Source organism: Gambusia affinis, linkage group LG18 (genome assembly GCF_019740435.1).
Source record: "Gambusia affinis linkage group LG18, SWU_Gaff_1.0, whole genome shotgun sequence".
Classification (NCBI taxonomy): Eukaryota; Metazoa; Chordata; class Actinopteri; order Cyprinodontiformes; family Poeciliidae; genus Gambusia; species Gambusia affinis.
This window is the reverse complement of record NC_057885.1, coordinates 5,123,634-5,141,779: the sequence shown is the minus strand read 5'-3', so window position 1 is coordinate 5,141,779 and position 18,146 is coordinate 5,123,634. Positions and strand designations below refer to the sequence as shown.

Here is an 18,146-nt window from a genome sequence, read left to right as displayed (position 1 = left end):
ATAGACAAATTGAATAGATGAGGCTCTCAGGTCTTCAGGAAGTCTTTTTCTCAGGTTAAGGTCATACTATGAGTTTTGGCTCTCACAAAGGCACCAACAGAAGATTCTTCCTGCAGAACCAGAGGAATTTGGGGTGATAAAAAATAACTGACCAAAATAAATCTGACAGCTAGTCCAAACATTGATCATCAATTAATTTAAATAACTTTAAAATCAAGAGATGTGAGCTGTTTTGCAGTAATCAGTATTCTTGGAACTGCATTTTGAAGTAGCTTGAACAGAGATAGCTCCATTCAAGCTACTTCAAAATGCAGTAGCTTGAATCGTTTTGATTGTCCATTACAATCATTACCATTACCATTAATTACATTACAATAAACAATTCTGTGAGTTGTAAAAGTGTGCACTAACGTGTCTGACAATGCTTTTCTACCGATAAAATGTAATTTTTGCAACATTTTTGATGTGGTTTGCAAAACTTTAATTTGAGCCAGATGTTACATTAGACCTTTAAACAGATGTCAATAGATTTTGTGAATCTAGTGCCTATAGTCACAAAAAAGCTATATTTTGATCAATTGCTGCATCTAAAAAACTAACTTAGTTTTTTAAGGAATCTCTGGGTATGGTGTTCAGTGAGTGATTAAGCAGTTAGGGAATCATCCATATCTGGAGTTTAACATTTTATCTTTTGAAAGGATCTACACAGGAGGTCACGCAATTGTTTTTCAAAGGGACGTCAAGGTGGGGCCCACTTGTACTCTTAATGTTGCCCATCAACTTGTCGAAATAGAACTTCAGATGTTTTACTACACTCGTCATATACAAGTTGTGATGATGGACTTTTTAAAAAATCGTTTTCTTGGCTTACAGCACCCTCTGCTGGTCAGAGTGATTCACACTTTTTTATGCCAGATGACAGAATTCCCCTATTCATTTGTTTGTTTGTTTGTTTGTTTTTTTTAAAAAAAAAAAAGAGAGAGAAAATTTGCATTAGTAGCTAAAAACATTGCTACTAATGCTACACACTGGTGGTTGGAACACAGCTTTCTAAGCGTCTGGAGACGTTTCTGTCAGTGAAATAAAAAGCCATGTTGCTCAAAGAGCTTTGACTCGTTAAAGGCGGACAAATCTCGGTGGACGTTCTACTTTTAGTGAGGATGAAAACCACGAGTGCACGCTTCTAGCGGAGATGGAAAAGGATACAAGTTTCTTTCTCCCACTCTTGTTATTGCCTCGCCCACTCGCAACTTATTTTTCTGTTCCTTTAAAGTGCGTCATCTGGGTATTTCCGCACCGTTTGAGTGGGCGGTGGTGAGTTGCACTAAGAAGGAAAATCAAAGAGCAGCCGCTGTCAAGTTACACAGGAGTCGGCACCGGAAACCCACGAATTCTATTTTCAAAATAATAGTCCTGTGGAACATTTACCTGGGCACAGTCATCTTCATGTATTTGTGAATATTTTTTTTTTCTTTGCTTTACTTATTTGTTCTGCCAGGTAGTTAGGAAGATTGAGCTCACAAGCAAGAACACAAAAAAACTTTTTATAGTATTTGTATTTTTGATGTATTTGCAATTACAGAGTGCATGAAATGTGACACCATACCACAAGAGGCAGAAATGAATATGCTACAAGCCTTTACTTATGACTGTAACATTTATCAGTTGAAATCTTAAATCAAACTTTTAAATTCAACAGAATTTCAAATTTAGAACTCTGAAGCAAAGTTAGAACGTAATACTTTTTTGATGAACATAATTTAAAATCTGAAGATTTAAGATCTATGTATGAGAAGTGAAGTTTTTAGTTAGCCTCTGTCTTGTTTGCCAATACCGCACACCTCACTACCATCTTCCTGTCTTTGTGGTTTTACTAGACATCTGGAACATAAAGTACAGTAATATTTGTGATTCGCTTTGATTGTGTAGACTCGAAAAAATCAAAACATGTTTTAAGTGTAAGTGAAATAGAATCCATCCATCCATCCATCCATCCATTATCTGAACACCCTTTGTCCCTAACGGGGTCGGGAGGGTCGCTGGTGCCTATCTCCAGCTGCATCCCGGGCGAGAGGCGGGGTTCACCCTGGACAGGTTGCCAGTCTGTCGCAGGTGAAATAGAATAATTCTCTAATTCAGATTTGGTATTTATTTGCATTTCAAGTTTCTCAATATTTCTTATCCGGCTAATAGAGGAAGCTAGAGGTAGTTTTCCCTATTAGTTTGTAAGTGAATAGTCACTAAATTCTGCCTTGATAGTCCATGGGATATAAGACAAACCCTCCAATTGAACTGTAAAATACAAAAAAAAAAAAAGAGTCTTCATAACAGTTATGTAAAGAATGTCATATCTTAAAGCTAATTTCATTATTTCTGGTTCAGATACAGATTAAGGAAGTAGATTATCAATTTTCCTCTCTTTGAACTTTTTTTGGCTTTTATTTCACAGTATTGGATAAGATTACAAAACTGGAAAATAAATATTATATCTTAAAATTACTTTGAAGATATAATAGGATAATAATTCTATTAAGACATGTCTCATATCTCGTTAAGACAAGATTTACATCTTTACATCTGCAAAGGTGTTAAAAAAGAAGGTCAAACCTGGACAATACAAAAAAGAAGGTCAGTGGTTGGGGTGTCCGGTGGGCCCAGGACCTCACATAAAATTTGACCAGCTCTGAAATGGGCACATTTTATCTATTTGAGAAATGCGTCAGAGGAGTTACTCAAAACAAATGGAACTATTTCAGTCGCAATTGCTGACTTTGACAGTGGGACATTGCGCAAAAATCAAACAAGAAGCTGGTACTCTTTGTACTCTGAAGTACACGCTGTATTTCTGGGCTACTTTTACCGGAAAGCGAGTGAGCGCTCGCCCCGGCGCTTTACTATGTAGGTGGGGCGAAGGAGGCCACAGTACAGCACTGTCAAGAAGTTTTTCGACTTCACATTGTGGTTGTTGCAACGTCTTTTTTTACTAAGAAATACAACATAAAAGACAGAGGACAGGTGGTGTGAGGAAAAGTGGTGTGATAAGAGGAGTGTGAGGCGGAAACGGACGCAGCCATGGACGGTAAGTTGAGCTGCTTTTATTTGCTCTGCTACTTGGCAGGAGGTGAAACTGTACGGGTAGTTGTTTTGCGAAGAGGGAAAGCCCCGCTGTCGCTTGGTTTGCGCTAACAGGAGTCGAATAGTAAGCTAAACTCTAACCTAAAGTTTAGCATTTGTAATTTATTTCCTAAAGGGTATGACATATACATTTCAAACAAACTTGTTTGAATTATTTAGACTGGTAGTGGCTACTTCACCTGGCCTCGAACCTGTCGCTGTGCCAGGAGGCCTTGTGGGTCGGTCCTAAAGGATTGACTGCCAAACTCCATTCAGAAGTCCCACAGCTTAATGTTTTTCCACCCCTTTGATGAAATGCAAGTCATGAGTTATACTCAAATACACTTATCTGATATATTTCACTCTTCGCCTTACATTCGGGCTGCTTTTTATCTACCACGCTTGTTTATTTTAATTTTAAAAAATCTCTTTATTTTGTACAACTTCATCTAGCCGCCCAGCTGATTTCCTTTTTCATTTTTATTTATTTATTTTATAGGAAAGGCTAAAAATAGGAAAAATGTATGCAGCAGGAGTGGAGCGGCCATTAAACAGTTTTATTTATTGTTCTCTCCTCATTTCAATCGTAAATCGAAACTGGCAATATTCGGCTTGATAAGACATACAAAACCTCTTCAATAATAATAATAATTTTATAGTGACGTCTACGTTGGGTCACGTAAGGTGAAAGTGACATCCAGTTGCCCCAAAAACCTTCAGCAGTTATGATATTAGCGCACTGTGTGATAATATAGTCACACACACTCATAGGCATTTACTTTCACTTTCATACGAAGCTGAAACTAACATAAATTATAGCACTCTGATAAAAAATAACAGTTGTAGTCCCATAATTTTAATGACCTGCATTTGAATTTTACATTTATTTAAAAAATAGTACAGCTCCAATAGGATGCATTGAGTTGGTCTATTTTTAAGCAGGGAAATAAAGCTATAAGCGTTATATAAAAATGTGTATATATATATATATATATATATATATATATATATATATATATATATATATATATATATATATATATATATATATATATATATATATATATATATATATATATATATATAAACATACATTTTCTCCACCTTAGCAGGCAAGTTCCAGCTTGGAAAGCATCCCACTAATGGTTCTTAAATGAATGCAGGGTGGAGCTTTTTGGCCACCTGATCTCGTCGCACCTTCCTCTCAGGAACCGGAGTTGAGCCAGCATTTTTTTCTTTTTTTTTTTTCTTTTTTCCCTCTCTAGCAACAAATCTGGTAATGCGAGACGTCGGCACTTTTCCCCCATGTTGACACTTTTCCCCACTCCAGCGCCTCTGGATCTTTGACGGGCAGTTTACAAGCAGTAATTATATTTAGCTGAGAAGCCCGTGTATCTCGGCGGCCTCCTGACCTCTCCTGGTCGCTGTGCCGTCTGGTAGATTTCCACTCAGACCGCACCACAAATGACAAACTCATACTGAAACCTCAAATATGCGCTGAATCCTACTTGTTTTTTTAATGTGTTTTAGTCATTTGTGCGTCGGGTTGTGTCGCTCACCACTTAATGTAGATGATTAACTGTTACTCCTCTTGGGAGTTTACTTAACCCTATCTCTCCGTCACCCCCAGGTGTTTACGGATGGGGCATGACCACTATTAACCCAGGTATGAAACTATCTTTATTATTTTTTTTTAAACTTGCAACCGTTTTTGCCTTGTTTGTACACTGATTATTGATTATCTTGATATCACCTCCCAGTCCAACCAGCGAGCCCTTACATAGAGATCATCGAGCAGCCAAAGCAGAGGGGGATGAGGTTCCGCTATAAATGTGAGGGTCGCTCAGCTGGCAGCATTCCTGGAGAGAAAAGCAACGACACCACTAAGACCTACCCGGCCATCAAGGTTGGTCAAACCAACGTTTTCCTGCTTTGATCCGATTTGATGAAGCACAAAACTCACTTATTTACCAGTCAGACTCCAACCTGTTGCTGCACAGTTTCTGTTTTCACCTTAGGTCCTCTTTCTGAATGGGATTTCATGAGATAACCCAACACACAGTATAATTTTGAATGGAAGGGAAATGTTGGATAGTCTTCAATAGTTTGCACAAATAAAATCTGCAAATTGTCACATTGCAATTGTATTTGGTTCTTTGAGTCAATTTTTTTTTTTTAACCGATTTTACTTATTCTTTGTAGAATAGCTAAAGGTCGGTTAGACTCAAAAGAGAAGTTTAGTCAGAATATGTTCTGATCTAAACCATTTCTTTGTAGCTTTGACTGTAGGGGCGCACCGATCGCGTTGTTTTGGCCAGTCACCGATCTTTAAAAAAAGCCTGATCTATTTTTGCTGCCAATTCCGATCACCCATGAGTGCCGATTATTGCCAGTTACCTGGATTGGCTGTTCATTTTTTGGATTAGTTATAAATGCTGCTTTGTGATTCTGTAAAATAAAAAATAAAAAAATAATAATCTGGCAATAAATTCACCTAATTTAGACATAAAACATGCCAAATACTTGTAGACAGAATACAGCTGCTACTCGGTCAAAAGGACGATTGAAAAACCTGTAATCAGTAAAACAATATTTAAAAGTAAGGCTCTAAACAGCCTAAATTATACATGAGTCAGATAAATCTCACAACACTGCCTATATTAAACAATGTCAAGAAAAAGAGGAAACATTCATTCAAAGTTAAATGCAGGTTCTATCAAAATAAACAAAATTAAAACTTCCTGAGAGCATGGCTAGCTGATTAATGCTGGTTCTGATTTGTTGTTTGTGACTGAGCGGGGTAATTCTGCAAAGTGCTAGGAGGAGGCAGAGTAGATCAATACTTCTTTCTTTTTTTTTACTTTCCTGATGTTAGGACATAAGGAAAGTTTTGATGCATATGTAAAATCTTGCGTTATTTTGTTTAAGTTGCATGCTGGAGCTTCAAGCAGTCGTTCGGTGTGAGTGTTCACTGGAGCAGAAACGGCGCTCCGTCTGTGAAATATCACTACCAGTAGCGCGTAGCAGCGGTCCAACAGTGAGAGCATGACCAGCATCTTACACCGCTAGCTCGAAGCCTTAAATAATTTTTCGAGTTATTTGTTTAGTTTTCTGACCATCATGCTCTTCTGTGTGAGTGATGGTAGTTGTGCACTGCTTTATCTGCTGTCTGATCGCTCCGGAGGTCTTTTTCCTGCAGTGAGCCTCGATGGCTCACCATACTCCGTCAGTGCTTGTTTTTTTAAATGTCATATAATACTCGTTGTGATGATGCATTTTGACGTGCTTCACCAATGAGGTAGTCCCCATTCGTTCCCAGAGTGTCAAAGTTCCTCACCACATTGCTTAGCATTTGTTGCCCCAGTGTGATGGAAGGATTAAATGTACCTTTGCCAGGCAAAGATACCTCTGCCTGTTACATTTATATAGGGCAGAATCTCTGTGAATAGTTGTTTGAGAGCTGATGAAACACACAGTAATAATAATTATAATAACAATAATTTAAATAATCAAGAAAAGTACATACTTAGGTTGAAAGATGAATAACATATGAGCCAGGAGGAAAAGCTGTGGCAGTCACCTAGGTAACCATGCCTCTAATGCTTTGATAATTAGCTGTTTTCCCGTTAAGAGTAACACTACTGGAACACTACTGGCAAACGTCCAGTAGTGTTCCTGGGAAAGCTGATGGGGACGCTTCTAATAGAAAGCAGGAAATGTGATTAATGTTTTCATGAGTTGCCTAAACTGGGAATACGCCTAAAGATGCATGTGGACAGTGAAACCAGGGGCAATTAAAAGGCAGGTGGGTAATGGGAAGTAAAGGCTGTCAAGCCGTTGCTATTTTGAAACTGAATGTGTCCATATTTGGACTGAAAGATTGACGTTTGGACACTTTACTTCACCTCAATACACAAATCTTATTTCGACATATATGTATAAAAATTGAAGTGGTTCGCATAGTTCTAATTTAGAAAGTATATATTTTTTCTCTGTGGTTCAGAATATTAATGCTACACACTATTAGAAAAATATTGCAACGCAGTAGGATAGGCACTAAATCCATATATTTCTACCCCCTCTCTTTCTCTTCTAAAAATAACTTGAGTTTGAAGTCATTTTGCAATATTAATATTGCATGCGGTGATACTACAGTGACATATTTGGTATGCATGTCTGTGCAAGTTTTTATGAACACGTTGGGAAAGGATTTTTGTTAGTTTCCACTCATCAGAAAAACAATCATCTACTGTTAAAAAAAAAAAAAGCAAATGGTATTGGCTAAAATCATAAAACAGAGTGTCTATGCATTCTTAAAAATCTTAAATTCATGTATCTGAACTTAAAGCTTTAAAATGTCGTAATTCGATTGGAAATTGTGAAAGTTTGCCTTAAGTACATTAATCACAGGTCTTGTTTTGTGACTGACTATTTTATGTAGTTTTCTTGTGGGAGTTTTCTGTCAGGCAAAAGTTTGACTCATACAGACGTCGTCATTACGTTCTGAGACTCGAGAGAATTGAGGCTACTGCTAACTAGCTGCTAATATACCTATGCTAGCTAGCTTTTTTTGTGTCTATTTAAGTGTAATTTATCACCAGTTGGCTAGACAATGTTCATCTTTGCCACCTGGTTACGTATGTTGCCAACCCATACAGAGCTACGTACATTCTGTGCAAAAAAAGCGTGGCACTTCCACATAAAGTAACCAATTTGCTTTTGTATAATTCTGTCATGATATAGGTCTTTAAAAAGGTCTTAAATTTGAGTTGGTGGAACCTGCAGACAGGCTGTAAAACAAAATCAAAGTTGCCTTTTTGAATGTTTCCACATAAAGGACAGTGATTGGCTGTTCTTTATTTAGATGACTGAGAGCCATTGATCCTGCTCTGTTTTTTCCTCTTTCAACCAGCAAATTTGTCTCGTTTTGTCTGACAGGTTCACAACTACAGCGGCCCGCTCCGGGTCCGCATCTCCCTGGTGACAAAGAACCCTCCGCACAAGCCCCACCCCCACGAACTGGTTGGGAAAGACTGCAAACATGGCTACTATGAGGCCGACCTGCAGGAGAGACGAATCCACAGGTGGGCTTGTCGATCCTTGGATTCGGTTTACAGAATGAATCCTCCATATTTCTGGTTGTTGCAGTGCAACTTAGGCAGCCGTGCAGATAAGGGATAGTTTTCAAAGTAAATTCAAAGAGCGTGACGACAAGTAAAGGACAGGAAAAACCAGATAGAAGTTGTTTTGATAAGAGACTGGAGCTCTCAGTCATTTTAGTTGAAGACTACATTCCTTTTCTTGCATGTTAGAGTTGCAGTTCATCCAAATCTTCCCTTTATCCACTTCAGAAATTTCATCAGTTAAGCTACCAGCTCCACCTTCTGTGTGTACATAAGTAAAACATTAACTGGACCCATTAGCAACTGTTGAACTTCTTCTTCAGGGTCTGATTTCCTGACTGAAACGGTCTTTTACTGGAAAGGGAAGCGGCGCCCTCTCAGGTGTTCTTTACGATCGAAAACTTAAAGACGCGAGTCAACTAAAAGTTTGACTGTTTGACACCAACGCCTTGTGTTACATAACCAAACGGGTCTTCCTGGTGAAACTGAAATATGTCAGCGTGGTCTAAAACAGAAGTGATGAAGTCCTAACAAACAGCATGTACTGCAGGTGGTTTGAGTTAATCCACTGGGTATATTAGTCATTTAATAAAAAAAAACTTTATAGAAGGGATTTATAAATTTGCCTGATTTTAAAAGGATTATAGGAACCTGAACATAAAGGAAGTCTTTTGGGGTTTTTTTAAGCTTATTGTGTTCCTACCAAAATGACTGAAAGCAATAATTTTATTTTATATCTAAATATATACTGGGTCAAATAAATAAATAAATAAATAAATAAATAAATAAATACTTCCAGAAGATAAAAATGTGAAATTTAAGAAATATTATTCATGTTTAAACGCTGAAGTGGAACCACACAATTCTAAGATGTTCTAAAATTATTCCTGCTTGTTGCAATTTAATTTAATTTTCATTCAACCAAGAAGTTTGTTTCTGATTGGAACTGACCCAGTTTTCTCCCAAAAGATAAGGCAATGAACAAGGAGTATTATGTTTGAAAAACAGAAAACAGCGGAATATCAGAAATGATTTATACTCAGTCATTCATGGAAATTAGGGGTAAGCTGATAAGTGTATTACTTATCGCGATACATTTCTTATCATAACATTGATTTATCGTTCAATTCATCCTTTTGTCCAGATTGTTAGTTTTACTATCTTCTCCATCGATAGTTCAATAAATACCAATAAATCTCAAAATACAGTTACTGTGAACAGTTTAGTGGTACAAATCACGCTTCTTTATGTGACCTGTGTCCTAAAGAAGCGTAGTAAAAATGGGAATGTTTTTCAAAAGCATTATTTGTGTTTGTGGGCTAATAATGGCTCTGACACACAGTCACAATCTGACAGTTACCTAAAAGAGAAGTCATATTTTGTTCTTGTCATTCCTTTTATCTCTATAACAATAGTGACTTAATTGTGATTTTATTTTTTTTTTAAGCAATAAAATTCTGCTTAAAATTATATTTGACTAGGAAGTTGGACTTCATTTTTTATTTATTTTTTTTTATCCTGACACATTTAAATTGTAGAGATCAACAAGCTACAATTGTATTATATTATATCGGCCAATATTTAAACTTCCTGTTTTAAAGATGATGAATCCAGTTGGATTTCTTTGCTTTTTACAGAAATGTTTGTTTTTCTCCTAATAAAGGTTTTGATTTAAGTCAATGCAGATAATAAAGATTTCTCTGCTGTCCAAGCAGTGCAAATAAAGAGTCAATTTAAAAAAAAAAAAGGCTTGAAAATTGATTGAAAAAAATCTGCAGATCCTAAAACCAAAACAGCATACAAAATATTAGAATTTAAGCAAGACAAAAATTACCTTAAAATAAATAAATGCAATTATGAAGTTATGTTGCGTAAATTAGGTTTTTGATTTTTGCAGCCATGTTTACTGTAATTAAATAAAAAGTATTTAATTATTCTGACAAACCTTCTAAAGAGTCTTAAAGTATTGTTCTGCTCAATATTGTTCCCAGAAAGGAGATATTAAGGGGAAACTTTTGCAAAAAAAACGTAAAACTATACAGAAATAAAGCCAAAAGAAAAAAAAACAACCAAAACTTGGGTTACCAATATCTGTAATTACACAGATCAATTCCCAATCAGTCAATACATGGAGCTCTGGAGTCCCTTAAATAAAACTTGGTGTATTTGCCCTTTAGTTTTCAGAACCTGGGCATTCAGTGTGTGAAGAAGAAGGACGTCAACGAGGCCATCACTTGCAGACTGCAGACCAGCAACAACCCCTTCAACAGTAAGTGTCAAAAGTTTTCTACTTTTAAGTTGCTGCGTTCTCTCCTTAGCACCCAAATAGACTGAGGCTGATGATGATGATGATGATACAGATGTCATTTGAAATGCAAATCAGAATTGGAACAACTTTAGCAGGATGTTTTATTGGGACAAACCCTGTTAAGACTCCAATTTTTCTGTTGTTGTTGGTTTTTTTTTTAAGCATTCCACCTTCTCTTGACAGGATGCAGTGCTTAGTAAGACTGCAGCGCTGTGTGATTACACTCCCCACCCTTTTCCTTTCTCTGTTTTGATTGCAGTTCCTGAGCCCAAGGTGTGGGAGGAAGAGTTTGACCTGAATTCTGTGCGACTTTGCTTCCAGGCCACCATCACCCTCCCCACGGGGGACATGTTTCCTCTGCCGCCTGTCGTCTCGCAGCCCATCTTTGACAACAGTGAGTTGGAAACACGAGATTCAGCTGTTTGTGAGCCAGTATTGGCTGATTAAAGCAAAAAAAAAAGAGAGAGAGAGAAAATAGGGAGCTCATTTACTTACATGGAAAACTTGGTTTTGTCCAAAAGTGTGAAAACGTTTAGGCTTAAACCTATGGTGTGTAAAGTTAAAATCATGGTAAATTAATTCTAATCATTTCACTAAGTCTCACTGGCCTGACTTCTGACTTCCACCGGTAAAGGGATATTTTGTGATGGTAGTTTAGAAATATTGGCAAGGATAGTTTTTTTTATTAATTAAACCTTCCAAAATCTACTTTTAAAAGAGAAAAAAAAGATGAGAAGACACAGTAACTTATTGATCACCTTCTATATCAATAAGTTGGTATAGAAGGTGATCTACGCCAACTTGAAAAATCTCTTTTTCGAGATTTGAAACAACTGATATTTTGTTCCAGATTAAGGAAAATCTTATTTTACAGTGACTGCTGTACATTAACTGTGTTCTGATATTGACTTCACCCCAATCTAAATAATTCAGAAGGCAAAAAATATATTTTCAGTACCAGAAAATGGTTCTTAAAAGTAACTCGCAATCAACTTCAGTCAACATAAGCGATATTAAATTGATTAATCAACTATTGATGACAGCTTTCGATGTCTTTATTTACTTTTGTTTCAGTGAATAAATCTGATTTTATTCTGATGTAATTTCATCTATGAGTTACCCTTTGTCTGTCAAGTGAATTTAGGGCAAACCTTTGAAATTCTCTCTCAGAGTGAAACGTTTCCTCTCATCTTCACTATAAATGAGACAGCACTGTGAGCAGCTTATTGCTCACACAGCATATTGCTTATCAGTTTTCTGAGCGATTGTTACAAATTCGACTTATCGGGGTACCTTCTTGCCGCCTCAGACGCTCTTTGTTCCTCTTTGCTTACCGCCTTTTCTCATCAGCCTGAAGATACTGACAAGAATTGATCTCTAGATTAGCCACATCCTATTTTCGTGCAGTAAACTCAAGTTATTCTCTGCCGCAATCCTTTACTGAATCTTTGTTTTATATATATATATATAATAAATAAAAAATAAAAAAAATAAATAAAAAATAATATATATATATATATATATATATATTATTTTTTATTTATTTTTTTATTTTTTTTGTCTTTCAGGAGCCCCGAACACAGCCGAGTTGAAAATCTGCAGAGTGAACCGTAACTCCGGCAGCTGCAGAGGAGGGGATGAAATCTTCCTCCTCTGTGATAAAGTGCAAAAAGGTGCCTGTGCTGTCTGACATTTGAATACATGACTACAGCTTTTAACTTACACTTTCATACTGAGTAGTCTGTAAATAGAACTCAGAAGTGAGTAAGCAGAGATGTGGCTTATGAGGCATATAATTCGGTGAGGCAGAAAACTGCTCGCACCCACAGGAAGTCGGGGTCTGTTGCCTCTTTTGAGGTGAAGCACAGAGATGTTTCGTATCAACCAAAAAGTGTTAGTTTTTAGATTGCGTGAATGCAAAAAGCTGTTTTCAAATGATGATTTAGTTTAAGTGTAAAATCGACCCAGACCATGAATCACAAATTACCGCATTTCTACTTTTTTCTTTTTCACATAAATAGAGCCTTTCTGTCAACGTGAAGTAGGCTATTAAATCTCAAAGACCGCTAATATTCAGAGATTCAGTCATTGAAATGTATTAGTCTGGACAGTATCACAAAATCATTTTTTGAGGCTTTTAGACTCCAGGAAACCACAGTTTAGCCGTTCCAGACAAAATGGAGAAAACATCAAAAAAGTGGAGAACCTTCCTTAGGACTTCTGGAAGAGTAAAAATCGTGAAAAGCTTGCAGGCCTGTCACATTACACATATGGGTCAGATAAAGTAGTAACTTGGCCAACCCGGATGTGGCCCACAAGTCCTGCGCTCGTCACGCCTGATCTAGGAGATAAAACGTCTGAGAACTTTTCTACAGCGGAAGGCGTACAGTCGTGTGACTGGATATCATACTTATCTCAAGTGTCCAAAATGAGCTGTCGCTGTAGTTTGTTGCAAATGTTCAGTTGTGGTCCTGTCAGTCATCAGATGACTTCTTTAGCGTGGCTGTCTGTGGCCAAAAATAACTTTTCTGCAGCATTAAACTTCCGTTTCAAAGACCTTCTGGTTTCAGATGAAGTCATGTTGCGACTGCAGGGTTTTGTTTCTCTGTTGCTGTAGGGTTAGAGTGCAACAATACTGTATCTAAACAAACAAAATCTATTCTGGTAATAGTAAATCTTGGTTTTAATTATGTACGGATGTAGATATACACTACCATATATACTGACTGACATTTTTATACTCATTTGAACTTTTCCACATTTTATCACCATGCAAGTTCAAACTTTGGTGTATTTTATTGGCATTTTATGGGAAATACCAACACATAGTGTTGGTATTCATGAACAAGCTGGGTGTTTCTATGTGTACTGATGTAAAGTCATGTTTAAGCTGAAAGGGACTCACTTTCAAACTGTTCCCACAGACGCAGGAGAATAGAAATTGCTCAAAATATCTCCATAAGTCTAGTGCTTTTCGTGAATCTTGAGGGCCAAGTCAGCCAAGCCACACACCCCCCTAAAAACAAACCCAACTGCCAAAAAGCCATGCCCCAAACCCCAAACCCAACCCCACTGTTACCCTCTGGCCTCCAAATTTTACACTTGCCAAAATCCTGTCAGAAAACTACCTTTTCCCTAGCAACTGCCCAACCCAGACTCGTGGGAAATGAGATTGGTCACTGCAGAAATCAGAAATCCCTAGAATCCATTCCATGAAGCTCACTTTACTCTGTTCTTGTGTCAGTCTCAAATCAATTCCTGGTGATCCTTGCTTTCTAAATCTTGCCGGTTTGCCTGTCCTGCAGAGGACATCGAGGTGCGGTTCTACCAGGACTCCTGGGAGGGGAAGGGCACGTTCTCTCAGGCTGACGTCCACCGGCAGGTGGCCATTGTGTTCCGCACGCCTCCCTATCACGACACTAACCTCAGCGAGCCCATTAAGGTGAAGATGCAGCTCAGACGGCCCTCTGACCGTGAAGTCAGCGAGCCGATGGACTTCCAGTTCCTACCTGCTGACCCAGGTAATAGACTTCGGTGTTTATTTAAAGGCTCTCAAAAATAATTGAAAAAAGTAATGTAAAATGTATGAAACCTAACAATTTGCCGTTTCGATGATCCCTTTACAGATGAATACAGGCTGACTGAGAAGAGAAAGCGTACAGGAGACATGTTCCAGAACTTGAAGCTGGGATCTATGTTATCAACTGGTAGGTTATGGCCTGGATGACCTTCTTCTTGTAATTATCATTATGCTTACATTGAAACGCCACTCACAAGCGTGTTTTGTAAAATTCTAGTGTCCGTTCCACAAGACAGACGGCAAATAAGCCTCGCACGGAGACCAGTTTCAGCTAAACTGACTTCAATGAACACACAAGCAGGTGAGTTAGTCTCATCCACTTGTTGTCTGGAGTCGGTTTTATTAATATGATCAGGGAAGACATAAAACAATGTTGTTAACATAACAACATATCCTGGATGACATTATCAATTGTTGGCGAGCATCGCTAATCCACCTCCTTTGCTTTTGCCTCTTTAAATCTGCATCTATGGTGATATGGTCAACTCCTCTGGGATTCGGGGTCATAGTTCATGTAACTGTTTGAGTTTTTGAGATGCTGATCAGTTGCTTCCACCTGGAAGAAATATGACCTTGTTGCCACGGTTACACATCATAACGACCTTCCAAAGGTTAAAGTGTAACACCAAGAATCAAGATCCAAACATGCAGCACCTTTAACATAAAAATGATTAGCAAAACTCTACAAAATGTAGAACTAGCATAACAGAGCTTCTCCAACATGCTGCCACCATAACCAACGTAGTTCTGGAACGGCTCATGTCAAAATACATTTATATGGTAAAATGGCCCAGACATAAATACATTTTTAAATATTAGTACCAGGACTGTAGCACATCAAATCTGATTAATTAACTACATAGATTTTAATGTGTTTAAATCTTAACGCAATTTTCTTTATTTTTGCATTGAAAAAAAAAATCCTGAGCCGGAACCTTTATATTATGTTTCTGGTGCGCCAGTAAATGTGTCGCGCAACTGATGTCCACAAACAGCGACAGACAACAAAGCCTCTTCTTTTAGCCCACTGGGACTAAATTGTTTTCTTGAAAAGCGATCGGATGGGATGCTGGAAACGACTGCTGTTGTGTTAAAGCGAGTTAGCCTGTCAGCGGAGCTATTCAAGCCTGAAACATGCTAAATGTGCTGCAGCAGCACAGACATTCCCAATGCTAATGCCAGGACCACCTAGATAACAGATTAAAAACAACAAATATCTTTATTGTATGTTTGTGAGCCCGTTAATAAATAGACATATTTATTAACGGGCCCCTGTAACATAGCAGCAAAAAGTGTTTTTGAATTGAAACTTTCTTTTCTCAAAATGGCTTTTTAAAATTCAATTAGTTGCAATTAGTTAATTACAGACCCTGCAATTAACTCAATAATAAATTTGAACTGAGTCCCACCTCATAAATTTGAATTTACTTCATAAGGGACAGATGCACAATGAAGGTTGCCCTTGGCAAAAAGGCCATTTCTCATCTGTTGATGGAGGGAAAATAAATCCATAAACATGGACGAACATATAATTAACAAGAAATTACAAGGAATGGTTAATAGTGGTACAAATGACCAATTTTAAAAAGTAATATTGTAAAAAATATTAAAACATTCCATTCAAAAATATTAATTTAAAACATAAATATAGCTTTAGTTATTTGACAGCCTCTGTTTAAATTATTTTCTTAAACTGTTCACTGACATGTTTGTATAAATGGATATAACGAGGCTTCAAAGTTGATGTTTGCAGAAATTTCTCTACAAATACCATGCAAAGCACTACATTTTCCAGTACCTGACATTAGTCTGTGAATCTTGCATGTTAATAATATCTTCGAATTTGTTTTCGGCCAGAAGACTGATGATGTTTTTTCTTCCAGCAGCGGAGGTTGCTCCTTCTGCCAGTGGGTTGAAACCCTTCTCATACAATCAACCAGGACAGCTGTTCTCAGTCCAGCCTAAGGTTGAGGCATCTTCGTCCGTCTCTACGGTGACTACCAACCAAACCTGGAAGATCATGGAGAGCTTGAAGCTGGGCCCCACCAACCCGGTGCAGACCTTCACGATGAGCTCCGTGTCGGCCCCTTCCTCCTCCACCACCTCCACCGCTGCCAACAACGAGTACTCCACTGTCAACCTGTCGGACCTTCACGAGTTCTTCCCCAACATTTCCTCCCCCATGGCCGAGGAGTCCGCGGCTTCTCAGGGAAGCGCCGCCGCCCCACAGACTGGCAGCACCTTCCCCCTGCAGGAGTCCCAGTTCCGGGTAGACCCCCCACTAGTAGACGACGAGATCCCGGACTTCTCCAACTTCACTGACGCTCCGGGGCCGGGCACCCTGGACAGCCTCAACATGGATGAATTCGAGGACCTTCTGAACCCACGCCTAATGAGCGAGGCTGGATCTGCCGCGTCCATGCTGACATCTTCCCAACAAGGAGTCCTCTCCAGCTCGGCTGCTGCGTCCCAGAACGGCGCCGCGTCCCAGAACCTCCCAGACCACGTCAACAACCCAGGAAGCACCTACATGAATTACCCCAACAGCATCGCCAACCTCCTCCGGAACGAGGACATGATCGTCCTGGCGTCCAGCACCAACATCAACCAGCAGCCCGCCATGCTGGATGACTTCGACGTGCTGATGTCCGCCGACGAAGACCGCCTCATTTCCATTTTTAACAGCGGGAGCCAAGCCGGCTTTGTGTCAGGACACCCAACTTAATTGTCTCCCACGATTTGTAAATCCCTTCCCTAAAGACTCATTTATTAATGCAGACATAATAAAGGATGCTGGACTGAAAAAGGGTCGAAGAGGCTTAAGGTAGCAAAAGTTCTCTCTGTGGATAAACTCATAGAAATACTATTACCAAATGAGAAACCACAAGACCTGAACGAGTCTTGATTTCATTCAGCTCGTTGAAAACAATCATGGATAATGATTTGCCACTAGTAAAGACTGGGCGTGAGTCAACCTGAGGTTGCCACAGTGGTTTAAATTTGAATTGAGAATACCATGATACAATGGTATTAACTCAATAGTTTATGTTTAAAATTGCCACCAATCTCCTTGCTTTGCAACCTTTCTTCTTGACTGGAAGTGTGCAGCAATAGGTGGGGGTAGCACCTATAGGAACTTCAGTTTGTTGGAAACATTTTTATAGTAAAAAAAAAAAGAAGCATTTTAAATGTTTAAGGTTACCGATGTAGCTGGCCCATGCCTGGTAAAGACATTTTGACGAATACGTCAGTAAAGTTGTTCTGAATAGAACATGTGTAGCTTGTTTTATTTTTGTTTTGTTTTTTTTTTGTTTGTACCGTCAGTGGAATAATTTTTGGTAGCTAAAATAATTTTCTTCACTGTAGGGCTGGGCGATGAGACTTAAAATTAAATTTGCAATTAAATTTCTTGTTTAATTACAAGAAAATAGTCCAAGTATTAGCAGAATAACGACACAATTTAACCAAAACTGAAATTACAAAAAAAAGTCCTTTTGATGAGGGGAAAAAAAGGCTTCTAGAGTTATCGAGATCTAACGTGAGCCTTTCAGTGTGCGCGGTTTTCTTCAAAATGAACTGTTTCAAAGTCCTGCTGCTGATAATTTGAAGCCGATGGGTTAAAAAAAAAAACCAGCGATGCCAAGGTATAACTTTTTAAAAAAATGCTCAGTATTCTTTATTGATTTTTTTTATTTTTAAGGGAGGAGTTCTCATAAAGTTATCACTGCATTCTTTTTGTATTACAACTGTACTCTGGTGATACTATCACTTTATTCTCGCATTATTTTTACTTTATTCTCATATTGATACGACTGTATTCTTGTAATACTCTGACCTTATTTTCGGAATTAAAGCATCTTTTTTAATTCTGGCCTAATATTCTAACCTGAAAAAAAACAACATCCCCTTTTCTTACGCTTCGCTTTGTCCAGAAGTACCGGACCGTCGGCTATCGAGAAACAACTGCTTCCTTAAGGCATGAACTCTATTGACGTTTTAAACTTTAAACCAATCGATAACG

The 18,146-nt window shown here is 38.2% G+C and overlaps 1 protein-coding gene across 2 annotated transcripts; it reads left to right on the top strand.

Moving 5' to 3' along the window:
- The first annotated feature begins 2,863 nt into the window (after window positions 1-2,863).
- rela (v-rel avian reticuloendotheliosis viral oncogene homolog A) lies at window positions 2,864-17,525 on the top strand. 2 transcript variants are annotated; one of them, XM_044098010.1, is made up of 11 exons: window positions 2,864-3,079; window positions 4,745-4,780; window positions 4,875-5,020; window positions 8,053-8,198; window positions 10,415-10,506; window positions 10,805-10,939; window positions 12,114-12,218; window positions 13,851-14,066; window positions 14,172-14,252; window positions 14,343-14,426; window positions 16,012-17,525. In XM_044098010.1, the coding sequence occupies exons 1-11, from the start codon at window positions 3,073-3,075 to the stop codon at window positions 16,848-16,850; spliced, it is 1,887 nt and encodes a 628-aa protein (XP_043953945.1). In that variant the 5' UTR covers window positions 2,864-3,072; the 3' UTR covers window positions 16,851-17,525. The 2 variants fall into 2 exon arrangements, with proteins under 2 accessions (XP_043953945.1, XP_043953944.1); XM_044098009.1 differs by having other exon boundaries at window positions 2,865-3,079; window positions 16,009-17,525.
- The last annotated feature ends 621 nt before the right edge of the window (window positions 17,526-18,146 follow it).

Coding starts and splice junctions, on each gene's coding strand:
- rela (XM_044098009.1), top strand. Junction 10,507..10,804: donor CAGCAACAACCCCTTCAACA/GTAAGTGTCAAA, acceptor TTTTGATTGCAG/TTCCTGAGCCCAAGGTGTGG. Junction 14,067..14,171: donor GTTCCTACCTGCTGACCCAG/GTAATAGACTTC, acceptor ATCCCTTTACAG/ATGAATACAGGCTGACTGAG.